Source organism: Kryptolebias marmoratus, linkage group LG3 (genome assembly GCF_001649575.2).
Source record: "Kryptolebias marmoratus isolate JLee-2015 linkage group LG3, ASM164957v2, whole genome shotgun sequence".
In the NCBI taxonomy this organism is placed as follows: Eukaryota; Metazoa; Chordata; class Actinopteri; order Cyprinodontiformes; family Rivulidae; genus Kryptolebias; species Kryptolebias marmoratus.
Genome location: NC_051432.1, coordinates 26970944 through 26997877, shown reverse-complemented (window position 1 = coordinate 26997877; position 26934 = coordinate 26970944). Strand labels below are relative to the sequence as shown.

General features: G+C 44.7%; 3 protein-coding genes across 19 annotated transcripts in view; 1 reads left to right on the top strand and 2 right to left on the bottom strand.

The window, feature by feature from the left end:
• Positions 1–12317, top strand: part of LOC108245504 (ETS-related transcription factor Elf-2) — a 19410-nt gene extending 7093 nt beyond the window's left edge. For 3 of the 13 annotated variants that reach the window (XM_017432467.3, XM_025009621.2, XM_037974818.1), the window contains exons 2-10: positions 2035–2178; positions 2730–2961; positions 7713–7826; positions 7991–8164; positions 8898–8984; positions 9067–9262; positions 9344–9757; positions 9857–10031; positions 10712–12317. In XM_017432467.3, the coding sequence (XP_017287956.1) occupies positions 2104–2178; positions 2730–2961; positions 7713–7826; positions 7991–8164; positions 8898–8984; positions 9067–9262; positions 9344–9757; positions 9857–10031; positions 10712–11308 (2064 nt within the window). In that variant the 5' untranslated portion in view covers positions 2035–2103 and the 3' untranslated portion in view covers positions 11309–12317. Of the gene's footprint in view, positions 1–27; positions 2179–2729; positions 2967–5115; positions 6032–7712; positions 7827–7990; positions 8165–8897; positions 8985–9066; positions 9263–9343; positions 9758–9856; positions 10032–10711 lie in introns of those variants that run through there. The other 10 variants (XM_037974817.1, XM_025009622.2, XM_017432468.3 and 7 more) reach the window with 10 other exon arrangements.
• A 378-nt stretch (positions 12318–12695) lies between these two features.
• LOC108245508 (nocturnin-like) lies at positions 12696–26130 on the bottom strand. 5 transcript variants are annotated; one of them, XM_017432478.3, is made up of 6 exons: positions 26002–26130; positions 23062–23328; positions 16367–16512; positions 16056–16230; positions 14481–14812; positions 12696–14406 (listed from the first exon to the last, which is right to left on the bottom strand). In XM_017432478.3, the coding sequence occupies exons 3-6, from the start codon at positions 16502–16504 to the stop codon at positions 13900–13902; spliced, it is 1152 nt and encodes a 383-aa protein (XP_017287967.1). In that variant the 5' UTR covers positions 16505–16512; positions 23062–23328; positions 26002–26130; the 3' UTR covers positions 12696–13899. The 5 variants fall into 5 exon arrangements, with proteins under 5 accessions (XP_017287967.1, XP_017287965.1, XP_037830757.1 ...); XM_017432476.3 differs by having other exon boundaries at positions 26032–26114; XM_037974829.1 differs by lacking the exons at positions 23062–23328; positions 26002–26130 and adding an exon at positions 21911–23055.
• Positions 23455–26132, bottom strand: ccdc175 (coiled-coil domain containing 175). The gene is made up of 2 exons (XM_017432473.2): positions 26084–26132; positions 23455–25733 (listed from the first exon to the last, which is right to left on the bottom strand). Exon 2 carries the CDS (start codon positions 25708–25710, stop codon positions 23500–23502), a length of 2211 nt encoding a protein of 736 aa, XP_017287962.1. The 5' UTR covers positions 25711–25733; positions 26084–26132; the 3' UTR covers positions 23455–23499.
• Positions 26133–26934: the final 802 nt, after the last annotated feature.

Here is a 26934-nt window from a genome sequence, read left to right as displayed (position 1 = left end):
GGGTGGAGGTCGGACAGTTAGAGGCGGTGGGTGGAGGTCTGACAGCGGAGGGCGGTGGGTGGAGGTCTGACAGCGGAGGGCGGTGGGTTGAGGTCTGACAACGGGGTGTGGCCAGAAAATGTTTTAATATTAATTTTAAATAAGTGTAATTTTTTTAAACGAGTAAACCTGAAAACAAGCACCTTTTATGACTTTCCTTTGGTTTGTGTTAGCTTCAAAACGCTGTTCCTTCCGTTCTGCAGCTCCTAACCGGAGACAGAAACCTGCAGAAAGAAACGCATCATGATTTCCTGGGAACGAGTCGTCTGGTTTTACTGAAAATACTTAATAGGTCTCGTCTTTTAATGAAACCGGCATCGATCGGTGGCGCAGAATGATGTTGAATAATTGAGCAGCGCAGCATGGCTCATTCATTATCCAGCAGTGGGAGTAACTGAGCATGTCCTGATGGTTTTACATGATCCTGTTTGAGGATGTTTAACGGTCAGGCTGGTGCAGTACTTTTATAAACAGTTATAAATCCTCTTTAATGGGTTAAATTTAACAGGACAAGCGGGGAGACAAGGCTTTCAGACTTTGTTGATGCTTAAAATAAAAAAGTTGGTGTTTTTAGCTCTAATTAGTCAAACGTGCACATTATGTTTACTGCTGCCTCGTTAAGCCGTTTAATGCACGCACAGACACGTGCATACGTACATTTATGTCTGTATATAATTGAGTTTTTTCTCTATCTAGTGAATGTCTCGTCTTCCATGCTGTATTTTTTATGGTTGGTATGTCAGACACACCCTTGAGTGCCACTATAACTTTATTATATTCCAAATATATTGACAATAAAGCCTTTTAAATGTAGATTTTCACAACAGCCGTGCTAACTCTTCTGCTGGTCTTGTCCATCAGTCCAGGTCTGATATGTTCACACTCTGCGTTTACATTTAAAAATTTACTTTTTTTAAACTACAGAGGCTGTTAAACAGTCAGCAGAGGTACCTTAGTAGCTCGAATTAGTAAAAAAAAAACAATTAAGATATATTTTGAAGGGCAGTTCTGTCTTAAAACAAAAATACTTTTTAGCCGTTTAATTTTACTCTGGTGCTGTAAAATGTTTGTCCTGCAGCTAAAATAATATTATATATTATTAGTAATAATTTGTGAATTTGTTCGATTTGTGGCTCGCTGGTAAACAGTTTAGTTTAAAGGCACTCGTTGCAAGACTAATTTTCCAGGTGTGCAGAAATGCAGGTACGCACTTAATGGAAAAGCACATGTAAGCTTGAGTCCAATGGTTGACCTACATCAGGCGGTAAGTTTAACATTTGACCCATTTTCATTCACTTTGGCTGTTACCGTAGATAAACAAACAAACGTACTATATGAGCTTGTTTCTGTTGAAAATTAAGCTTCGTAAAAAGATAAATATGAACTTTAAGGCTTTCTAAATGGCACTTTGTTTAAAGGCGAAGCTGCATGATTCAGATTATTGTCATAATAATGTCTTTAAAATAAACGGGTTGAGTTGTTGTTGTTGTTCTGGAGCTTCGGCGGTTCTCGTCATCAAATTCCAGCTGGTGTTTAAAAACGAGGCGAGGAATCGGTTTAAAGACGTCAACCTTCGAGTCGTCCATCCCGCCGAGCAGGAACTGGGCGCCGCGTGGTTCCCAGCTTATCGTGGCTTCGGTCCACCCGGGTCTTGGTTTCTCTGCTGGACGCTGAGCGAGCGTTCGAGGCGAAGACTCGGCCGGCTGTCAGGGTTCGTCTTCCTGTAAGAGCGAACAGACATGTCCTGCAGGAGAAGCTGGAAGCAGAGCGACGAGAGATCAAATCCCCGGCTTTCAGGGAGATTCAGGCAGACGGCTGATATGGTTCTGAATACCTGAGCTTATTTTTGAGCAAGAAGATGAGATTTGAGCAAACATATTCAATCCTTGTGTCACACTGAGAAGATAAATATCTCCAACCACCAGACTTCTGCCTTTCTGAAATCACCTAAAGATGTGTTTATTTTTAAAAACTGTCATTTCTTCCGTTTTTTAGTGGCTGTTGTTCACCACGCTCGCGGAGCCCCCAGGAAGAGGAGCTGCTGGACTCGGAGGAGCATGAATCATGACCTCGGTGGTGCTGGTTGACACCGGCGGCGGCGTGGTGGAATACGTCGCAGCCGAAGAAGACCCCCAGCAGGTGCGTTACAGGCACAACACCATCTGCAAAAATACTGCGTGTAGGCCGAGAGCTGAGCGACTTGGCAGAAATTTTCCAAAAGAAGCTAAAAATGAGTTGTCAAAGCTAAAAGAAGCAGAACGAAAGCTAAAAGCTAAAGCAACAGGCTAGCTAAAATTGGCAAAATCGTAGCTAGAAGTTAAAAGTAGCAAAAGACTAACTAGAAGCTACAACCAAAGGTTGACTAAAAGCTAAAAGTAGCAAAAGGAGACAAAAATAGATCCAGTATGCAAAAACAGCAATGTTTTTAAAGGAACTGAATGTACGTCTATGGGAAAAATGTTTCAAATTAAACATTTTGAAACGTCTAAGAGTTTAAGAAAACCAAAAATTTGATATTCAAGTGGCTAAAAAAGGACAAAGTAGGGAGAAGTAGTCAAACTGTATGGGAAAAATAAACTTAATGTGGCACTGAAGACAGTCACAGAAGAGAAAACTAAAGGACTGTGCAGATTTAGGGTCTTCCTCCCACCCTGGCTGAAAGTCGTCCGTCTCCTGTTCGTCTCCTCCAGCCGGACGACGCGGAGTATGAGGTGGACATGGAGCAGGAAGGAGAGGTGGAGGGCGAGTGCGAAGCTGAGGAGGCGTGTGAGGAAAGAGGAAAGGCCGACGGGGGCCCAGCGGTCGTTGTGGAGGAGCTGTCCGGCGTGGTCGTGGCCGAGGAGCGAGGTTACTCAGCTCAGGTGTGGATGTGTGGAGACGAGGCGTATGTCATGCAGGAGGTGGAGACGGAAGTAGAAGGAGGTGAGGTTAGAACCATTTCTGTTTCTATGAGCCGGTTTTCATTTGACTGTGATCTTAAAACAAACAAACTGGATCTCTGTCTGCTGACGTCTGATGAGACAGGAAGGAGTGGTTTTATGTTAGAGGATAAATTATCCAAAATTCAAATGCTGAACGGCTCCATTAACGACATCAAGAGGTTGTTCAGACCTACCGTTTAAAATTTTATTTTTTGCTATGTGATTACAATCAGATAACATTAAATACAGATAGGAACTCCCTCGATACGCCATGAAACCTTCGGAGGAGGTCCGGACCGCTTTGAGCCGCATACGTTTGGTAGTCTGAACACAATCCGTCCCGAGCTGAGCGGTAGGACCGCCTACTGAACTGACATGGGGAAGAAAAAGCTGTCGACTGATAAAAGATAACCAAACAGCGATCCTGAAGATACAGCATTTTCTTTTTCATGAATTGTTTATCAAAGTCCTGAACATGAATGTCCTCTTTGTTGGGACGTTTTGGACTCGCTGCGGTCACTGTCAGAGGACAGGAGTCTGAGCAGCGTTACGTCGAGTTATATTCACTCGTTTAAATGATGACGATGTTGAAGCTGACAGAGTTCTACGGGGGTAAAATCCTCCGGCTGTGAACTCACTCATCATTTATTCCTCTCGTGTTGCATCTGTTCGGTAATTCAGCTCGTCAAAAACGTGACCCGGATGGCTCCGAACCACGTTAATGTCACAGAACTATTAACCAGAATCGCCCTAAAAGCCAAAGTGACGTTCTGTTGATCCTGTTCTGACAGAAACATGTTCTGTGGTTTTAGTTTGGAACCAGATCTGGCTGACGGGTCCCTGTGGTCCCACGCTGCCACCTTGTGGATTTATTTTAAACAGCTGGTGCCTGATGAGCGACAGACGTTAATAATATTAACTAAATAATCATTAATTATCGATTATTAATCTCTGCTAAGGAGGTGTATGTCTTCGGTAGAGTTTGTTTGTCTGTGCACAAGATTACTCTAAAAGGAATTAATGGATTTTGATGAAATTTCCAGGAAATATTGAGATTGTCAGAAAGAATAAATGATTAAATTTTGGTGGTGATCTGGATCTCGAGCCGGCTCCTACAATTCTTTAATTGTGGCCTAGGCGGAGGTTAGTTTTAATTCAGATGAACCGCTATGCCAACTAACAGTAAATATTATATAAATAATTTTACATTTTCAAGGTTTGTTAGTCGGATTATATTACACATATACAGTACATATATATATATATACAAAACTGTCTTAAAAAGTGCATTTTCAACATAGAATGCCACATTTTTATTACATTTTTAGGCTGTATTTAAAAAAAAAGAAAACTCCGGTGGGAAGAGGAAACATTACGGCCTCATTTATACAAATAAAAATAAACTGAATGTTGAGTTTAAATTCAAAACTAATGCTGAGCACAGATTTTAGAAGTAATTTTTAAGTCACTTAAATCCAGACGATGAGTCTCAGGTTGAGAAAAACTGACGTTACTTTCTGTCAAACTTTCTTTCATGTATTTTGGCACAAATTAGGACCAAAACAAAATCTTTTTTAAACTAAAAAATGCCACAGAAACTGAATCTCACCAGCGCTTTATTCTCCAGACTAAAATGTAAGATGAGAAACAGATTTACAAACCTTTGTTTCATCGTTAAATTAACGGCAGCAAGAAGAAATGTTTTCACTTCAAGACTGAAAGACGTTTTTGTTTTTATTTATAGATAATCCAGTGTTTAAATTTCACTGATAAGATGCATCTATAGTTTGTGTAAAAATATGTGAAATATAATTAGAAATAATTCTACTTCCACATTTTTATTAGAATAAAAGTACACATATCCTCAATCCTTTGTGATATTTATGATATTTATTATGATATTCCTTTAAATGATCATTTAGGCAACAGAAAATGTGTCTTTATGATAATAATGATAATTCAAGAGCTGATGTTTTAATATAGGAATAATTTAAGATCAAAGTTGATCTTTTTTTATCTTAAAAACTTTTCTTATTAAACTAGGAACGTCTTTATCTATATATAGAGATAAATTTATACAAAATTGTTTTGTTTTGTCTTTTTTTTTGCTCAGTCCCAGATTTTTTTGCAGCCCTTTCATTTTTTCTATTGTCTTCTTTTATAAAATTAAATTTAATTGAGTTCAGTTTTAAACAAAAGCAGTGTTACACACCAAACAATGCAATAGTTGTTTTGCTCAGAGAGATTTTAGCCAACGACTGTTTTGCAGTTTTCATTAAGCTCTAAAGAAAGCTTAAACTAATACAGGTGTCTAATCTTCTGGAACAACAAAAAAAATACACATAAATAAAAAAGAACAGGAGACAAACAACAAAATATTAAGAGTGTTATTTTGTATTTTCTTGTTGTTAATGTTCATATATTTGTTGCTGTTTGAGTCATTGTTTCTCCTGATTATTGAAAGCCTCTAAAATCATTTAACACTTCCGTTTTCTGAGGAACTTTAAATGAAAAAGTTCATCCGAATGTTTTGGATTTTGCTGGTTTCCAGCTTCCATTAACTTCCATGACCTTCCATTACCTTGCTGCTGGCTTTTAAAGTAATTTTATTAATTACCTTTGGGATAAGACCAATAACACGTTTATAAATCTGCTCCCCAGTGACGGATTATAAACAATAGTTTGCTTTTCGTTTGTTTATATGTTGTTGATGCGACAAATAGGGCCTCAAAATGTTGTGGAAACTTAGATGTCTGTCATGTGGAGGTACAGTGTGTACAGAATTCATAATCCAGAAATCACATTGTGCTTTATGTTCATATAAATAAAGTTGGGACGGAAAAAAATGCGTTAGGATTTGACGTACTGCTTACGCAACAGAGGGAGGATTTCCTGTGTGGGTGGCGGAGGGATACGTCTCTGCCTCGGTGATGCGTCTCGTTGAGATTTCCCTGTAGCGGCGGAGTGATCCGAGCGGTGAGAAGTCAATGTGAATCTGCAAAGGTGAAAAAACATGACGACTTCGCAGCATGACGGCCACGAAAACCAGCTCGATCTGCTCATCAGAGCCGGTAAATATGCGTTCTTCTCCTCGGAACCGAGCCCCGAGCCCCGTCGCCCGCCGGGCCTCCGTTTTTTTTTTTTTTTTTTTTTTTTTGCCCTCGACCGAAGCGCCGCAGCCCGCCCGCCCGCCGCGGCGAAGTAATGGAGGGATTCAGGAAGTGATCGACCTGCATGGCGCTGCCTGCGCGGAGATTAAACCCCCCGCTTTTTTAAATAAACGACCGAAAACCCTGCACATGGACGCGTCTGCGCGCGCGGCTGGGTCCATGTGTGCATGAAACACGCGCTGCATTCCGCGGCTGGGTGATGTTGAATAACGGTCTGCACAACCAGGAAGTGTGTAGTTGTTGTCTTTGCCACGCTGTCTGGGTCGGGAGGACATGTGTGTTTATTTTTACACGAAAAGTCACCAATTATAACGCCATAATAGGCCGGTTTACCATTAATTATCGTCGTAAGTGTTAACTTATGTGATTTTTCTCATCAAACTCCTCCGGAATTAATCTCATTAAAAGTAGGTTCTGTGTTTTTTTTTTAATTTAGTTTTTTAGTTACAGCACGTCGAGTTGCGTTTTCAGCCTTCATTAGCTGCACGGGTTAGATGTTTTTTGGTCTCGGGGTTCCCGTTAATCGTGTTTTGCAGCCTCCCGTGGACGGCGTGGGACGGCCCGGATCACTCCGCTTTCTTCCCTGCAAGCGTCCAATCAGCGTCCGGCGGGGGCGGGCCCCGACGCCCCGCTCCAGCCAATAGGCGCGCGAGGCGGGCGTTGAGTGACGGGAGGGTTTGTGAGCCTCTTCAAAGAGAACTGGAGGGAAATCACGAGGAGTGTAAACACGGAAATCATCAGAAGCAGAACTACTTTTTGCTCCACTCGCTTGGTGATAAAAACTATCAGGAAAATCCACATTTTCTGTATCCTTACATGCTCTCACTAATGATCATATTTAATATTACATTTAATGTTTTTATTTTATATTTTTTTAGGAATAAAAGCAGAATTATAATAACTCGAGACCGGGAGCTTTTCGACCTGACGCCTTTCGGTGGTTCGAATCTCGGCTCCGATTGCCAGCAGGACGTCCTGTTTGTTTGACAGAGGATCTGAATGAGCGGGGGGCGCTCTAAAGATAGCTCGTTTCTCCCGTCTGCGCGGTTAGATTCCCAAACATGGACAGGGCAGGGTGTGATGGCGTCTCATGTTTCCCACCGGTGACTGACGGCGGCAGCAGGTGCCCCGGGTTCCCTCTGCGGGTCTCGAAGGACTCCAGACTTCCTCTGCTAAGTTTACGTACAAACTGTTTAATTAAGGAGGTGAACAGGATTTACCTTTAGGGTTATTTCCGCTCATGGGTCAAAGGGATGCGTTTAAACTGGCAAAACTTTTTCTCTTATTACTTTTTTCTTTGTATCCTGAAGCAGGCCTGATTTAGATCAGATTTGCTGGATTTCTGCATCAGAATCCCCTCAGTGGCCCCTAAAACCTTCAAGCTCTTCACTAGGGGGCGCTACATGACTGTGGTTTCTGTAAACACAGTGTTTAAGGGATGGTTTTAAGGTTGGTTTTTATTTGGAAGAGTTTCAAGTCGGGCCTTTGTATAGATTTGGGACGGGGGGCTCTCCGCCTGCAGAGGAGTTTTTATTTGTTTAAATGTTTGCTGATTGATTTTTGTGTTGTTTTTTTGTTGTAGTGGAGGCTTCTGTTCATGGCACCAGCATCCACTGCTCTGATAAAACAATCGAGGCTGCGGAGGCTCTGCTTCGCATGGACTCGCCTTCCAGCCTCAAGGAAGAGCGGAGCCCAGGTAGGGAACGTTTACGCCGTAAATATGCGTCTGCACACAATAAACAAATGTTTAGACTGGAAAGAAGTAGCTAATTATTTAAATAACCCCTTAGTTGATGGAATATTTTTTAAAATTTCTTTCAAAATATCATTTCATCACTTTGTGTTGATTCCTCCGTCCAGAAGCTTTTATCCCACAATGTGAAGCGACGCCGGACTTCCTCCACGCCGCCATGAGGCCTGACATGATATCCGAGGTGGAGATATCGACCGAAGAGTGCTGCGAGGAGGAAGACGAGATCGGCACCTTGATGGAGGATCCAGAACCTGACAGCGAGCCCGTCAGGAAGAGGCGAGGTACACCGTCGCCACGCCGTAGAACGAGTTTGTGTTTTTTAACGTCAAACTTAAAGAACCGGAGAAAGTAATTTAAAATTTCTGCTCTGAAGCCTGAAAACAAAGAGGAGATCATCAATATCGCAGAAATGTAGCAGTAAAGAGCGCCATCTAGTGGTCGGCTCAGAGTCTGGAAACCATTTTTCCTCTCATCGTTTCCAGACTCTCTTCTTTAATTAGTTGTCTAAAAGATAAAAAAGCTTAACTTCTAAACACAAACTGCTTTTCACGTTTCTTTTATTTAAAGTGGAAACTCTCAGCTGAATTATGCTGTTTTAGGTTTTAAGAGATTCTTTATAAATCCACTCTTCTGTCTGCAGTTTGTCACTTTATCTCATCCCTAAAACAGTCATCCATTTTTATTTTATTGTAACGTAAGAATTTAAAATGAACATGAAGTTTTATCGAGCGTGACTCAAACCCTGAATATGACCTTTTTTTAATGGGAAAAAGAAGTTTTGATGGTATTTGGGGCTTTCAAATCATAAACATACATAAACATAAAGGTGATGATGCCTGTACAGATGTGGCTAATATCTGATTGGATGACCAATTAATCAGTTTTCTGCTTCCATTGTTGTTCTTGAACATAAAAACGAGTCAGAAATTTCAAAAAATAAGTGCAGCATCTTAAATTGGAAACATTGTAGGAACTCTAAACTTCTCTAAACTGTTTGCTTGTTTGCTTTTGCAGCTGGACGCAAACCGAAGACGCATCAGGCGACTATTTCCAACGGGTCCCCAGATCTGGGCATCAAGAAGAAACCAAGAGAGGGCAAAGGTATCCAGGAGGCGTGTTTATCATTTTAAATTTAAATGTTTCTTGAATGCTCTGATGGTTGATGCTCACTTCTGAATTCCAGCAGGGAATACCACGTATCTCTGGGAGTTTCTGCTGGATCTCCTGCAGGATAAGAACACCTGTCCCAGGTACATCAAGTGGACGCAGAGGGAGAAGGGCATCTTCAAGCTTGTTGACTCCAAGGCCGTGTCCAAGCTTTGGGGCAAGCACAAGAACAAGCCGGACATGAACTACGAGACCATGGGTCGGGCTCTCAGGTAAAGACTCTCAGAGAGATTTCCGGAGCAGAAGTTTCGTATTAAAGGGAACGTTTTTAACGTTTGGTCGTCTGTCTGCAGATATTATTACCAGCGTGGCATCCTCGCCAAAGTGGAGGGCCAGCGGCTTGTCTACCAGTTCAAAGACATGCCCAAAAACATTGTGATAATCGACGATGACAAGGCAGACATGTCCTCCCCGGATGAGTTGATGAGGTCGGATGCGGCAGCCTCCTACGAGCGCGTGCGTCCGCCGTCTGACATGTTGGTCCAGGCCAACGACCGGTCGCCTCTGAGGAAGCCCAACATCCTGCGGGGCTCCAACAAGACCAACGTAGTCCAAACTTCTGCCGCAGCGAGCAGCAAGCCGGCACCGGGAGGCGGACCTGCGGTGACGGCAGCGGCGCCGAGGATAGTGACGGTTTCTGCGGCGCCCGATGGGATCCAGCCGCAGCAGTCTCACGCGACCATCGTCTCGAACGCGACGGGGCCACGGTAGGACTCCCGCAGACGCCTCGGCGCTCATCAGATCTCCTGTCGTGTTTTGACAGTACCTCTGAAAGCAGAACGCCGTGTGCGGTTTCTGATCCACAGGACGGTGCGAGTGGCGATGCAGGTGCCGGTCGTCATGACGACATCCCTGGGTCAGAAGATCCCCACGGTCGCCATGCATCAGCCCGTGGGGACGACGGGGGTCGCCGGCGCCACCACCTTCCTCACCAACACGTCCGCGATCAACGCCGCTGCAAACGCCAGCTCACAGCAGAAGGTGTGTGCGTAAAGTTTACACGATAACAGAAGTACAAATACTACGACAAGTACTTCTCTTAATTAGTAATACACTGAATTATAAACTTAATTTGCTCCATCAGCTGATTTGTATTTTTAACACATTTTTTCTATTAAAAATAAAGGAAAATTAAAATAATTAGTTCCAACGTCCATCAGTGATCATTTGAGGCACACGAGGCCGTATTCTTACTCAGTGACATCACTAAGAGCTGAAATATAAACAATACGACGGCGTTTCTGTCACTCACCTCATGAAAGGACATCCAGCTGAGTGCAGACGGCTGAAGCTTCAGCAGTTTCTTCTCAGCCTGATGAGCAGTCTGGGCCAGTTTTCAGTCGCAGCTCACGCCGTAATCCCAGGAATACCTCCACACGGCTGCTTCTTCTTCTGCTGTTTGTTAGCAGTTAGCTTTGTGGTGCGTCCCCGCTGCTTCGGAGTAACAAAAACGTTACTCTTCGTCCTCCGCCGGGCTGCTGAACCCACGCTGCTGTAACGTGATAATTGTACTATGGTATCGCAGAACTTCAATGAGTAATTGTACACACACGTACCTGGTATCCGTGTTGATTCACCCCTAATTCCAGCGTCTTTAGAATAAATGTTCTGCATCAAGTTCTTGGTAGAACTTGGGATTGAAATGATTTGTTCTCCGTCAGGTTGTGATCCAGACCATTCCCACGATGGTCCCGGCGACAGCGGAGAACGGAGACAAGATCACCGTCCAGCTCGCCAAGATCATCACCATCCCAGCTCACCAGTTGGCTCAGTGCCAGCTCCAGACCTCCGCGGGAACCAACAAGCCCGGCGTCACCGCCACTCCGACGGGCCTCAGCCTCCTGGGCAGCCCCCTGGCGGTCCGCGCCCTGACGCCCGTCAGCGTGGCCCCGGGGTCGCAGGTGATGAGGCTCGCCGTGCCCACGCAGGCGCAGCAACAGACTCTCGTGGTGTCGCAGCCAAGAAGCGCCGGCTGCGCTCCGACGGCGTCCACGGCCAATCAGGCGCCAGCCACGGCGTCGCCCCGCATCATCAGCGGGGTCATCAACGGCTCGGAGCTAGTGATAGGAGGAGCTGGAGGCGTCGCCGTGGAGAAGCTTAAGGCCATGGGCATCCAGGTCCAGGCTGTGCAGGTCCCGGTAACGGTCCAGCAGAACCAGGCAAACCCTAAAAGCGTCCAGAACATGAAATCAGACGCCATGGACTCTGATGCGCTCATAAAACTGGACGCAATAAAGACAGAAGAACCCGAGTGTTAAAAGTGAAGTGAGTTTGTACGTTTCTGAAGACTTTAACGACTCCCGAGGAGCTGTCTGTGGTCCTGAAAGTCTTTACGTTCCCGTCGCTGCCTAGAAGTTTACTGGACGAAGCCGGTCTCGGAACCTCAGCGGACCCAAATCCCTAAATCCACAAAGACTGACGGGACTTTTTAGGAAAACAAAGGGACCAAACTGAATCACTACAGAAGATGCAGAACTTTAACACTACAAACAAACAAACAAAAAAAAATGAACGATTGCAACCAAAACTAAAAAAAAGAGGGGGGTCTTTTTAGTGTAAATCTCAAATGTTAAAACCAGCAATTTCTTTTTTTTATTATTAACTTGTATCACTGTGCAAAGAGAACAGTGGAGCAATATCAGACAGGAAATATAAATAAATATCTTTACAGTTTACGGAGCTAATGTTAACAGAACAGCCTTAGATTTTAATTTCCTTATTGTTTGAACGGTAAGCTGATATTTGTTGATATTTTGTACCATTTACAGTATTAATTATTAACTGATGTAGTTTTTGTTTGTCTGCCTCAAGCCGGGCACTCGATGTGGGTTCACGCTTACCTGGCAACCCGTCAAACCCTCACGCCTAAACGCAGCACAAGGGCTGAATTAGTTATATTTTATCGTTTTTATTTTATTTTGTTTAGACGTTTGCTCTGTTCTTCACGGCCCGACAGTCAGGAAAAAACAAAAACAAACTGAGCCGACGTGTGCTGCCGAGTTTCCAAACTGGAAACGGGGAAAACGTGCGAAGTGAACGGATCCACGTGAATTATTGTAGGAAACGAGATAAAAGGTTGAAGCGAAACGCGCCGCAGAGAAGCTGTAACCTTTTAGGTTATTTTATTTTTATTTTTTTTTAAAAAGAGGGAAGATTCTCTGTGTTCAGAATGGACTGTTTGTATATTCAACATTTGAAGTATATTCTATTTTGTTGTACTCTTGTTTCAAATTGTATTAAAGTAGATTTTACTGAAACATACGAAGACGTGACGCCTGCAGATTTGATTTTTTTTACTCTTTTTGTCCTTTTTCTGCCCGTTTCTTCACACATGTTGAGTAAACCTAACGTTAGATAACATTCGCAGGTCCGTCAGAGGACATTACTTCGACTTTTACTCAACTTTGTCAGCAAAACTTCCGATAAACCTGAAGAAAACTCAGCCGTGCTTTAAAAGGGCTCAGCAGTTCTGGCTTTTGTTGATCCGAACGTGTCCTCACGTCTCGCACAAACGTGGACAAATAAAACTGAACGTAGTTAAATACAATCTGAGCCTAAAGAGACATTTCTGCCATTTCTGAAATCAGCCGCAAAATGTACGTCAAGGTCGACATAAAAATAACTCAAAAACAGCTCGTTACAATATAAATTAAAAGGTTTATAATAAATTGACATTTATTGACTATTTTACATGTTAGGACAAAGGGAAAAGAACAAATTCTTGTGTAGTACCTCTTTATACATCTGATAATATTTAAACACCAAACGAAGCAAATCTTCATATCTGGAAAATCATACAAGTGTCACACTTCAAAGTGACAAACGATAAACTTGCAGCCTGATCGCTCAGGTGGACAAAAGAGACCGTCCATCCTTTGTCCTTTGTCTTCCACTTGTGGGGTTGGGAGGGGGACAACAGGTCCAGGAGGGACACTGTCCAGCTCCTCCTGGGGGACAAGCGGCTCTGAGCTTCCTTCAGGCGGGCGCAGCGATCAGCTGAGGCGATCCGAGCCTCCGCCGCTCCTCGCTGAAAGGAGTCAGCTGAGGTGGCGCTCGGGTCAAAGCTTTTATTCATTTTTTAAATCAAAGGCAGACCTTTTACTTCTGATTTTTGTTTTTTATCAGAATGATTTTCCGTATTTTTGTCTCATTTTAACATCGTGAGTAAAAATGCACTTTATCCCCTCCTCCAGCATCTTCTTCATCGCGTCAAAAAAACATTTATTTTCAGGCAGATTTCAGAGAAAGTCAACCCTGCAGGGCTGGACGTTGGAGTAAATGTTGGCCGATAAATTAACGTCTCAAACCGAACATTTCGGTTTTGCTCCTTCTGTTTTTCACTTCATTCACATAAACCACAGCGCCAGCAGAAATCAGGGTTAGGAACATAAATACTGTTCATGTCAAGGTTTTTTTTTAAAACTACAGAGAGTCCAAAGGGCTGCATGTGGCCCCAGAACCACAGGTTGCAGACCTCTGAACTAAAAAGGGAAGTTTCCTGAAACTGACCCTTCGAAACCCTTATGTGGCCAAAAAGGGAAAACTTAAATAGTTTAAACTGTAAAGCAAACACTTCATTTCTACCAGTCTTGCAACATGCTGCACCTTTTAGTTTTATGTTTTAGGATTATTTATGAAATCGAGTCCGTCGTTGTGCAGCTTGAGTCCAGGTGAAGGACGGGATCTGGGGACGAGTTCAGGATGGAAGACTTCTGCAGTTTGTTCGTCTGCAAACGGAGCTCCTTGCCTTCAACACTTCAGTCAGTTTTCAAACGTCACTCTGGCTCCAGGGGCTCCGGGTTGGTTTCTGTTTTCTGCTCGCCTTCCTTAAAGCGGCGACTCTTCCTTTTCACTCCCTGAAGCTGAAGTCACAAACCAGAGACAGGTGGTCAGATGGATAGTGAAAGGATGGAAGCCTGTTGGGTCCAATTTGCTCCTCGCTGGGCATGTCTAAAACAGCGTCCACTTTCAGCGTGTCTCTGGTGTACCAGATGTAGTCCAGGGTGGAGCAGCACTCCCCCGTGGCTCGGATCTTCCACGTCGTGTACTCCGGCTCCGTCAGGCCGTCCTGACTCAGCTTCTTGTAGGCCGAGTCCAAACCAAGAGGAGACGCCGCGAAGCGCCGGTACACCTCCTCGTCCGGCACCGCGTTGAAGTCCCCGCAGATGAGCAGGGGGATTCTGACGTCGGAGTCGCCGCCGACAAGGGTCTGGACCAGACTCTGAAGATGCCAGAGGAGGTCGGACCCCTGAGCGCTGCGGAGCCACTCCCAGCCCGAACGGGCCTTCAGGTGGGTCACGGCCACGCACATGCATCTCCCCGTACTGCGGCAACGCAGCGTCATCACCACGGCAACCTGAGGCGAGACGGCACCGGGTCACAGATCTCGTTCAGCTGCGTTCTGTGCGACCGGGGTGAAGCTTCACTCACCTGATTGGTCGGGATCATCTTGGCGGAGAGCCGGATGTTGACGCTGTCCAGGAGCTCGAAGCGGGACTCGTCGAAGAACAGGGCGCAGCCGTCGGGGCCGGTGTTGCCCTCCACATCCAGGCACGGAGACCACGGCTTGGGGCAGAAGTGACTGCCGTAGCCCAAACCCGCCAGGATCGGCTGGAAGGTGTCGTGGAAGTGGTCGACTTCCTGCATGCACAGGATGTGAGGTCGGTAGGTGAGGATCTCCTCCAGGATGAGGAACTTCCTGTGGGACCAGCTGAGGGCCTCCAGGGGACACTGAGCAAAGTTGTCCATGCCTACGCCCAAAGCTGAGGGGCAGAAGGAGGGAGGAGGTGCACAAACGTCAGTCTGAAAAATGCTTTAACTGTTTAAATTCTACGGCAGAGATGCTGACATGGCGTCTCTGCTTCGTGTTTTACTCCAGAGCAGAGCAGGAGCACCTCGGATGTTCCAGTTCAGTTATTTCTATTAACCCATTATTTTATCCTGTATATTATAACTGCTAGATTTTCCTTCTAAAGCTTTCATGTCTTTAATGATCAATAAACAGAGAGTTCTGCTTTTTTTGAAAGGAGTGAACATTTTTATGTCCACTTGAGGGCAGCAGACGATGATCCAAGCCCACCGTGATGAAAAGTTTGAAATCAGTCATTTCATCGAGCAGCCAGGCTGTCATGAAGCTCGTGTCTCTCTGGTGAACGAGTCTCCAAAGTGTTTTAGAAACCCTCGCAGGGGTTCTCAGTTTCCTCGATTCGATTCTGAATTTTGAACTCTTAAAATAGTCAGAGAGTCGTTGCGGGCTGTAGTCTGACAGGAAACACGTCCACGGATAAAAACCACACAGATGATGAATGATAATTGTTAAAAAACTGCCTGTTTTTATTCTAAAAGTGTCCTCCAGCAGAGTAAATTATAAACATTGATACAAAGTGGGAAACAAACACAAATTTGAGCATTTTCTGTAAATATTGAGTCGCAGCGCAGTCAGATTTTCTAACTCTTTTGGTTTTCATGTCATTACTTTAGCATTTTTAAACGAGGTTTTATTATTTTGTGACTTTTCATACCATGTTGGTTGTTTTGCTTCTTTGTTTTATTTAAAATTTTACTCAGACGTTAAATTATTTATGCTCCTGTTTTCCACAGCTGAAAGTACAATAAACCACCTGAAAGAGAAGCTGAGCGTTTCATTTTTCTATTAGTTTGACAACAGGAAAGTTTTCAGATTCTGGATTTTTAAAACCTCCAGATTGGAGCAATTCATTTATTTAAATGCTCTTTAATGTTCAGCAATGTTTCTGTTCTTATTTTACTTAAACTTTTAACAAGAAACAAGCCTTCAGGTAAGATCAAAACGTTAAACTCTGCTGGGATATCTTCACAGTTAATCTGTTGTGAGAGTAAAACATTTGATTATTGGTGTGAAAATAAAAGATAAACTGTATTTTAGCGACTAAATAAAGTTTGGGACATGATTTTAAAAGGCTAATGTGTAAAAATAAACTTTATTTTTTAAAGCCTACAAGCGGTCCAGATGTGGCAGCAGCTTACCCTGGGCTAAGATGTTCCACTGCATCACCCTGATGGGGCTGCTGGTGGCGCTGTTCCCGTTTCCATCCGTCAGGGGAACGAAGCTCCTGACGAAGCGAGGAGGCCGGTCCCCGAGGGCCTCCTCGCACTGATGAAGGAGCTCCACGGGGTCAGGGGGGCACACAGAGGAGCCCTTCTGCAGGACAGGAAGGGTTTAGTTTTCACAGATTTTAGGAAAATCACCTAGAAGTTAAAAAATAAAAAAAGCATTTCCGTTATCTGAAAGATAAAAACACGAGGCGGACGGAAATAAAGCTGAATTATTTCATTACCAGGCAGAAATCAGGATCCAGGTTTGTGAGAGCAGCCTGGTGGGGGTCCAGGTAGGACGAGGGGAGAGGAAGAGGAGCGCCGCTGCTTTTGAAGGTCTGAATCAGGGTGGTGCACAGCCTGGTGGCTCCTCCACCCATCGGACACACTGCAGGCGAGAGGAAAGGTCTTCGTCTCAAATAACCTTTTATTATTTTCTGTGGATTCATATTCTCACACTGTGACAGGTTTTTGGTTTTCTTAACACGTTTTTTTTTTTTTTTTTCCCTGAGGAAAGACTTAACTGACCACAACGGGTTTCCCCGGTTGGATGACAACCTGAGATAAACTTTAATTTAGAGATTTAAATGTTTCACATTTTTCACATATTTTAAGACAAAACTAACTGAAATAAAACACCCTAATCTCGCCTCGGGGTACGAGCCTAAAACAAGACGCAATCAAAGTGAAAGGTAGACTTTAAAACAATTAGAACAGCTCCCGACCCGACCAGATTCTTTTCTCTCTTTAGAGACAAAGACACAAAACAAGAACTAGATTCCAGGGATTAGTCTTATCCCCTCCCACGTTCAGAAGATGGGGTTTAAATGTCAGCGTTTAGAGAAAGTTACAAACTTGCAGATTAAGATGCGACAGCTGGAACGAGCTGATAAGGTGGATTCTTTCCCTCCATCTCTCATCTTTATTTGTTTCAGTTTATGGGATCTTGTTGGAGCATTTTAGTTTGTTATTTTCATTTTAACCCTCTGGAGCAGCAGCTCCAGCCTCAGGAACCGGTCGGACGTCTGAGACGGGAGCAGCTTCGGACCCACGTACAGAAAAATGTAAAATATTAAATAAACACGGCGTGACCTTTAACACAACTGAGATCAAACAAAACTCTGCAGAAAGCTGTACTTTAATTTAACAGGTTGGGTTTTACAAGCAAAACCTTTTTTTAAAAAATCTTTTTCACTCATTAATGGTTAACATTGTTATTGTAGCAACAATAAATGACTTGATTTAATCGATAATGAACTTTCTGATTTAAATAAACTAAAATCAGAGCCTAAAACCTGCAGATAATTCTGACTTTTTGGGTTTTTTCAGTGAATTTTTAGCTGTTTGAGTCAAGAAGGTGGCTTAAATTGCACAAACACAGCAGACTTCTTCTAATTTTAATGACTTCATGATTTTTAATTCAATAAACTGTTTTTATCAGCAGCTTGAACAAAACATCTGATAAAGATTTGGTGGAAATGTTCAACCAGTTTTCTGCTCTCCACCACCAACAAAGTTCTTATTAACATGAAACTGAGTCCACTCAGACCTGAAGTTCTTCATTTGTTTGTTTTTTTAAAGAAAAGGAGGCATCTTTGAGATTTACTCAGATCTGCGTTTTTGGAAGAACTCCAGTGAATAAAGATCAGCCAGAAGTGCTTCAAATATTACATATTATTATAAGATCTGGTAAATAAACATCCAAACGTCTTTATGCCGTCATATTTATATGATTAAAAGCATCTGAGCTCTCAACATCTGCAGTAAGATCAGCTTACCCACAGTCTCCATCACCGTCTTCTGCTACAGCTCTTCTGTAAACTGCTACCGCAGCTGTAACTGATCTGCTCGCCGTCAGCAGAGAGCCAGATGTGCTGCCGGGGCCTCCCTGCCACCTATAAATCCTCGGCTGCAGGCAGAGCGGGAGGCGAGCGTCACAGCGGCGCCTCACGTGCCGCCGAGCTGGTTCAGTGTGTTAGCGTGCCGCTGCGTAACAGAGCACGGGTGCAAAAATGTGCAGGCCGCCTGCAACGACGTCCCGGCTCGGAGTGTTGTAACAGCGCACACTTGACTCTAAAAACAAGTTTACTCCAGTTATGTAAGTGGGGTTTTTTCCACGCCGAACGCTGTAGTTTTCCACACTGACTCAAGTAAATGTTGGCACGCTGTCAAAATCTGAGATATGAATAATCAGGTAAGGTGAGAAGGTTGATACCGGAGATACGGCGTCTTTCAGAAAGCTTACTTTAAAAAGAAAAGAGAGCGACAGTCTGACTGTCTGCAGCCAGATTCTGTCGCCACAGATTTACAAAAACTGAGAATTTCTAAAAGAGGCAAAATACTTTTGTCAACTACTCATTGTTATCGATACGGAGACGAATCAGGGCTTTAAACTCCATGATTCAACGCTGGGGAACATCGGAGGCAATGAGGGGTTCAGCATCCTGCCCAGACGCCGTTTTATTACCCCGGTGTTCAGGGTCACATGGGGCCACCAGGTGAGGAGTCACACGGAGACTAACGCTCTCACTCACACCTGACAGCTCAGAGGAGTCAAATAACCTGAGGTGTGTGAGAAGAAACCGGATTACCTGGAGGAAACCTCCACATGAACGTGAACCCCTCGCAGACAGGCTGAACCTGCGGGGGAGGGAAATACGCCACCGTTCGCTGTCGTCCCATTTTACTCCCTTTATTAATCAGATCAATGATGATAAATCTTATCACCGTGTTGTTTTAGTAAACGATCAACAACACAAGAAATGACGTGACTCAAACAGTAATCAGGTTGTTTTTAGCTTCTTCGCTGTATTTACTGTAGGTTTCCTTTTTCTTCAGCATTAAAGAACACAACATCCTACTGTGTCATGCTGACAAGCCAAGGAAGTGAATCAGGTAAACACGCCCGACAAAATAACTGCCTGCCAACACCCTGAGGAACTTTAGGTTTTGGCTCGGAGAGCTGCAGGTTTCCGTCTGCTGAAGAAGATTTACAAACAGCTCGGAGCATCTGAGCGTTTCATCTGCGATCCTGACAGGAAGTCCTGAACCGCAGATAAAACAGTGGCTGAGACGGACGCTCGGGAGAGGAAAGGAGGAAACTGTCTGAGGCGTCGCTCCTCGAGGGAATGCACATCGCCCGCCGTGTTTCGTGCCAGAAGTGACAAACCTCGAAGATGTTTGAGGGCGACTCTCAGCTAATCTGTAAAACTGTCTGTTTCCTGAAGCCAGCTGGCTGTGAGTCAGTTCTGCATCCACTGCTCATTTCCTGCAAGTCTCATTAAAATCTGTCCAGCGATTCATGAGATATTTTGGTAACAGGCAGACGGGTAAAACGCCGTTAGTCTTTCTGCAGCGAGTGATAATCATTCCCCCCTTTCTGTACCCTTCGAGTGGTTTTGGTTTTTCCATTTGCTCGTCAGCAAACGACCCGGCAGCTAAAGAACCAAAAGTTCTGCTGACCAGGGAAGGGAGGACTCGTGTCGCTGGAGACTCGGCGTTCCCTGACACCCGTTATCTGAGCCAAACCACAAACAGCTGCTGCAGAATCAGGCTGACGGAGCACATTAAAATGCAAATGTGACGCCGCCGTAATTCATGCCCTGCAAACGGATTCAGGCGCTGTGGCGTCTCCGGGTTCATCGGTTTGTAGGCATGAGGGATGGGGCGTCAAGTCAGCACAACTCTTATTTTTTTGTTTGTTTTTGTTTTAAACTACAGATCAGGTCACGCCAATTAGATTGTATAATCTCGCTCCACATCACCATGACGACACAAACAATTCCTCCAATTCCTGCTCAGCAAGCATCCGGTGGGGGTGGACAAAGATCTGATATTTACTGCACTTTAGCATCATTTCCTCCAACAAGGAGGTTATGTTTTCAGTAGTTAGCAAGATTATTTAACGGGAATTATTGGTGATGCCACAATAAACGAGACTGTTCAGCCTACAGTGCTTTAAGTGAGAAACCACCAAACTGCAGCGTTATATACAGTAAAAACTAAATTCTGCACGTTAAAAATACTTCTTCACAGGCCTAGCTTCGTGTTGTCAGGGTTGTTAAAGCCATATTGTACTTTTAGTTTTAATAAAACTATGGAAGATATTTGTTGCTTGACTAGATTGTGAATAACAGGATGAATTTATTGAAAAAGCAGCAACTTTCACATAAAACTGTTTATTAAAAGAATGTTTTAACCTTTTAAACAGTATTGACATTACCATAACATTTTATTAGTTTAAACATTAACTTGTTAGTAAAAATAACATTTATACTGCTTTATTTCCTAAAGAACAGTTGAGGATTCTTGTGGATTTTAGGTATTTTTCAGAAAGGATTAAGTTCAGGAGTTGACCCCACTAAAGATGGCCGCCACAGAAAACCCATGGGGAGACAATTCAGTCTATTTTAAAGACATTGAGCTAAACTTTGGTGTGGTAGTAGCTGAGAGTCATTCACAACAAACACTCTGAGCGCTGACTGATCACGTTTAAGCCATTTATAAGAACTTTGCTCCGTCTGTTAGCAAAATATCTCCCAAACAAATAAACAAACGTCAGCGAAACTCTCAGAAAGTAATGATTTGGGTTAGGGTTAGTTGAACATGGCCGCCAGAGTCACCTGACTTCAGAAAACACAGAAATGACTAAAACTCAACCAGACATCAAACAGGTTTGATTAAAATGACTCCAAATCCATCCCATCAGCATGAGACAAGCCTTTCATTATATATTAAAAATTAAATAAAACATAAAAATCGGGGTGTTGTAGGGATATTATTAGTATAATGTTGAGAGGATGTTGTTTGTTGTTTTTATTTCCTGTCAGAAAAAAGGGGGAAATAAACAAATGAGACCATTTAAAACATGGCTGCCCTGCGGGTATCGGTCCGAGTATCGATCCGGCGGTTCTCATTGATCGGTATCGGAGCCGCTCGGTTCTCCAGAATCGGGTTTTACGTCAGCAGCCGACGAGATGCAAGGTCCAAACACGGGGCTCACCAGAGCCAGAAGCAGAGTTAGGAAAACCCACAGAGGGGGACAAGTTACCGCGGGGCACCGAGCCGAGGAGCGGTGTTGCATGAAAATCTGTCCCCCATGATAATCTGTTCCGTCCCCCGCCTCATTACTGCCCCCTGCTGGTGAAATCTAAAAACTAATTTTCTTACATTTCTGATTACAGCCGTGATTATCGCCCACTTAAAGGATTTTGATTAAACTTTTAGAAGGTAATGACTGTATTTGCATCTATAATTGTTCACCTTAAGGAGTCATCTTGATTCAAGATGGCCGCCACAGCTAATCAACCTCATGAAACACAAGAATGGCCATAAAATCTGCCAATTTCAGAAATTTGGTGTGATAGTAGCTGAGACTGATCCCTGACTTATGGTGTGACCGCTAAAAGATTCTGCAGGATCTGCGTTTAAAGTGTTGGCATCAACTCTGTCTGTTAGCAAAATATCTCATGACCCACAAGATGGATTTTACTCACAGTTACAGGAATTAACCACTGGATCTTCAACTGAAACTGATTACTGTTTGGAGACGATCCGGTTCAAAATGGCCACCGCATCCAGCTGGACTTAGGAAACGCAAACATGGCTACGAGTCAGTCAGTTTTACAGTTAATGTGTTCAGATTTAGAAAGTTATTCCCGACACAATGCACAAGATCTTTAGCGTTAGCTGTCGGAGTCGACCTCGTTTGTCTGTTAGTAAAATATCTCATGAACAAAAGACGTGTTCTCATGAATGTTTCAGAATTAATCATTAATTATCCTCACCTGAGGTGTCCACATAAAGCGAGCGTCGTGTGTTTTTGACAGCCGTTTGTTTGTGTTTATTTTGGCTGTGCTGCTGCCAGTCCTGGTCAGGTCTCTCTTGAAGAAGAGATTTGTTTAATCTCACTGAGATTAAAAAAATAAAGGTTAAATAAAGGTTAGAACAACAACTGTGTTTTCCCTCCGAGCCCGTCTGACGTGTGCAGTTATTTGCGTGAGCGGATCAGGGTAACGCTGAACCACGGAGCACCGCCGTGTCGGGTCTGTGGTGTTAAATTGCTCCTTCGCCCTTTGACCTTAAAGACGGGTAGCGTGAACGCAGACATCAACAGAGATCAGCGGCTGCTGTTGTTGTTGTTTTGGTCTTTTCTTACAGGAAGAACTTTTAGCTTCATTTTATTTTTAAACAACATGACATTTAGGGACAGGAGGACTCTCTTTAAATGAAAGAGCAGCCCGTCTCTCTCGCTGCCTTTTGTCCTAAAGTTGTAATAAACGAGCAGCGAGGTCTGTTAACTCTCAGAGGACGTGTTGGAGACAACTCTCGGCTACTACCACACCAACGTTTACCGCGGTCTCTGGAAAACAGACCCAATCGTAGCCATTTCTGTTCTCCGAGGTCAGCTGGCAAAAAAAAGTGAATAAAAACTGGATGACTTTTAAATATCTTATAAAAATAATCAAACAGAACGCAGTGATTCTGGAGATCTGCCTCGACATCTCAGCTCAACTTACTTTAATCAAATTGCTTTCTTTGTCCTGGCCACAAGTTATAAATCTGTTCGTTACGCTAACAAAAAAAAAAACAAGAAATCTGAGACGACGTCAACATTTGGGTCTGTGCTCGTTTTCCTCTTTCAGACTTGCCGTTGAAGCGACACAAGCAGAACGAACGGAACAGAGCCTAAAAAAATAAAACTTTGTGTGGTTTTAGCAGATTTTTAAAGCCAACTTCCTGCTGCTGAGGTGAACAGGACGCGGCCGTCGGTACAGGTTTGGAACAAAGACAACAGATAGGTTGTGGTGCAACATCCCCTGAGGGGAAGAGACTTCTCGTGGCTCAGATCTTACACACAAAGTTAAAATCAGAAGAGGATACAATCAGAGTGTAGCTGTGGATTCAGAACGAAGTCTTTGTTTTCCTGAACACCCACCTTCTTCACAGGAATTAGGTGATCTGTTCGTTGTGTTCCTACAGCAGCGTTTCCTCCCGCTGGCGTTGGGCACAGAGAAACCGGCGCGCCTCCTGCGGCACGTCCATGTGTGCTTGTTTTATTTCAGGAGGTGGGGGGGAGTTAAAGAGAGCGGCTCACTGACCCTCCAGAGGCAGGGCAAGGTCACAGCGCGGAGAAACTCAATCCTTTCTGCCATCTGCTGGCTGGAAACCAGCGTCTTTCATCACCACAAGTCCACGTGACCATCTGAAAACAAACAGCGAGGAAATGCATTGTGGGTAATCTTGGTAACATGCTTTAAAAAACCTGTGTTGTTCAGACGGATGGGTTTAGATTGTCTCCAGGATGAACAGATGAGAGGAATAAAACGTGTTCGTGTAAGGTTTTTATTTGCTCTGAACTCTGAAACGGGACTCGTCAGTTCTGCTGCTTCGCCGCAACTCTGTCTCCCAGACGTCTGCTGAAGTCCAACATGTTCTGGTGCAGGACGGTGCTGACATCCATCAGCAGCTTCTCCCTGGTTCTCAGGCGGTTCCACAGTGAGTCCATGGATACCAACAGGACGTTGTCTCTGCTCTCGCCCTTCTGATTCACTGCGACGTCCTGCCTCCACGTCTCCTGTAAACTCGCTAACGTGTCTTTTGTTTTGCGTTGGAGCGTCTGGTCCTCCTGCTGGTACTGTTCCTTCTCCTGCCTGGATGTTCTCAGGTCCTCCGTCATCCGTCCGATGCGGAGAAGCATTTGGCTGTTCTCCACCTGGACCTGCTCCAGGATTGCGCTGTCGTTGTAGATGCTGACCTCCGCGGCTCGGAGCTCGGAGCTCTGGCGGTTCAGCGTGTCGGTGTAAGACTCCAGCAGCTTCTCCAGCTCGGCCTTCAGGTTCTCTCTGGGCCGCAGCAGGAACCCAGTTTGGTTCTGTGTGTTCTGAATCCACAGCTCCAGCTCGGCCTGCCTCCTGCTCAGCTCGCCGGTGAGTCTGTCATGTCTGTCCCACCTTTCGGTCCACTTTGCCTCCACCTCCTTCAGCGTCTCCTCTCTCTCCTGCAGCTCCCTCTGCTTCTCCTCGGTGCTCCTGCAGATGTTCTGGATCTCTGCAGTGATCTGCTGCACCTCCTGCTGGTGAAGGTTCTCCATCTCTCTGTACCTCCTCTCAGTTTGGGTTACGTGGCTCGACAGGAAGTCAGTATCTGCACTTTTGGGCTGCAGCTGCAGGAGCGCAGTCTCCTCCTGCAGCAGCTCCTCGTACCTCCTCCTGGCATGGCTGATATCGGATGTCATTTTCTCCACGTGCTCCTCCTGCCAGCTCTTCGTCTCCACCAGGAGCTGACTGAACCTCCTCTTGTCCTCCTCCCCCTGACTGATCTTATCCTTCGTCGTCTCCAGATCCTTGAGGAGCTCCTCCTGGTTCCTCTCGAACACCCGCCTGGTGATCGCCTCCGCTTCCCGGAGCTCTTCTATCTCCTTCTCAATCTTCTTGATGTCCTTGCTGTAGACGACGATGGAGGCGATGCGCTCCTCCAGCTGCAGCTTGGACCTCTCCAGCTGCTGGGAGACGTGGGCATGCTCGGCCCGCACTTCGTTTTCCTCGCCACGCCGATGCTTGAACACCCCACCAATCTGAGACAAGGTGTTCCTAAGGAGCAGACCAGAAGCTCGATCCTCCTCCATTTTCCGTTCCACCGTGGCGATTTCCTCCTGAAGCTTTCTGGCTGCCACGCTGAAGGCCTCCTTTAATTCGTGGGACTCCTTTTTCAGCATTTCTAGCTGTTGGCTCACTTCTTTGTTCCTTCGGGCTTCTTCCTCCAGCAGCTGCTCACACCGGCTCCGAGATGCCGCCACCATTTGCAGGTCGCTCTCCAGCTGGTCCACGTGAGCGCTGAGTTCATCTAAACGCCAGAGAGCTTCTTCTTTCTCATCGTCCACTCTGTCTAACTCTTCTCGCCTCTCCTTGATGGCTTCTTCCTGTAGCTTGATTCTCTCCACTGTCTCGTCCGTCTCTCTGGACAGGCTGTCCTTTTTCTCCTTGTAGGCCTCCCCCTCTAACACAACGTTTTGCTGCAGGGATATTTTATCCTGCTGGACAGCAGCGATGGAGGATTCGAGCTCCTGTATCAGCTGCAGCTTCTGATCCAGCTGCATCTGCAGGTTGTATTTTAGATTAATTTGATCGTTCAGATCTGCAACAGCGACCCCGTGCCAGGCCTTCACCTGCTCCAGGTCTGGCTGAAGGGTTTTGTTTCGGTGTAAAAGTGCCTGCAGGTTTTCTCCAGCCTCTTCCTGGAGGTGGGAGGCCAGGCTGAGGTCCCTGCGCAGCTGCTCTATCTCCTCGGCGTTGGACGCCCGGGCCGCTGCGATGTCCGCCATTATTTCCTCGCTCATGCGGTCGGACATGTTTCTAACCTGGCGCCTCAGCTTGCTGTTCTCGATGGTCTCCACCTCCAGGTGCTCGTGGGCGGCGCGCCTGCCGGCCTCCAGCTCGGACACGGCGGCGGTTACGGCGGCCAGGTGGACGCTGGCCTCGGCCGCGAACGGGACCCCGTCCTCCTCCCTCAGCTGCCGGTCCAGCTCCTTCAAATGCTCCAGGGCCAGCAGGACGGCCGGGAAGTCCGGGACCAGGCAGAGCGCCATTGGATGCTCCAACACCGCGTTTACTGGACCGAAAGAAACGGCTTTCAAACTTTCAGACGGCTTTCAAACTTCAGGCTAGCTAATGAATTAGCTTGTGAATTTGCGTCGCCCGGACGACGGTTGCCCTCAGCAACGGAGCGTTCTACGGCGAGCCGCGAAGACCAGGCGACAGCTAACAGCTAACTGCGAAATAAAGCGATTTTATGTGAAGACGACGAAGCACGTATAAAAAAATAAAAACAACAACAACAAAAAAGAAAATACGCCAAACCGAGATAAATATAAACTCACGCTGGGTGAACGGAGACCAGAGAGACTCACGTGACTGTAGTGTTGACGGTGAAGAGCTCCACGGGTCGAGATTTGAGCTTACCTGACGTTTAGCTTGACCCGAAGAAAACACGTCCGTCAGCAAACTGCAGGAGCTGCTGGGTTGCCAGGTTTGAACACTATACGTATAACAGTCACGAGAATCTGCGGTTTTATTTTTTAACCTCCTGAGTACCAGAGGTTCGGCTCTGTCCTTGTAAACCCGAATGTCTCCCATCCACCACATACTGCTGAATGAACTCGTTTTGCTGTCCACAGAGGACATTTAGAGCTTTTCAGCGATATCAAATGCGAAGGGGTGAGGATAATTACCTCAGGGAAAAAAAATGTGATTGGACATTTTTTCTTCCCTGGTAGTCAAGAGGTTAAAGCAAGAAAAGATTTCTGTTTTGAAAATTATTAATTAATAATGTTATTATTAAAGATATTTCAGATGTTGGGAAACTTTTTATTATCCTGCCTTACAGGTGAATTACACAGCTGAACAAAATAATCACAATTAACTAATTATTTGGAAAATATTGTCTTCTACACTTAACTAGCAAATAACATTTAACAAAAAACACAAATTAAATAATTAAATTATTACACTTTGCGTGTTTTGTGAAATTAAATGGTGGTTTAAGTGTTTTTAATTTTATTTTGAAATGTATTTTGTAAAATACATGACTTTTCCCAGCCTGGCAGCTCAACTAAATTGTAAAAAGATCATCTGAAAACCTGGACAAAATTACTCAAGACCACTTTTAAAAAAAAATCACCAGAAAGATGTCTGCTTAAAAGCGAAATTAAAAGAAATAATTGACTCAAGACTAATGCGTGATATTATATAGACCTATATATGTGTTTATTTAGCTTATAAATGTTCTAGAATAAGATATCATGTAGGGAAAA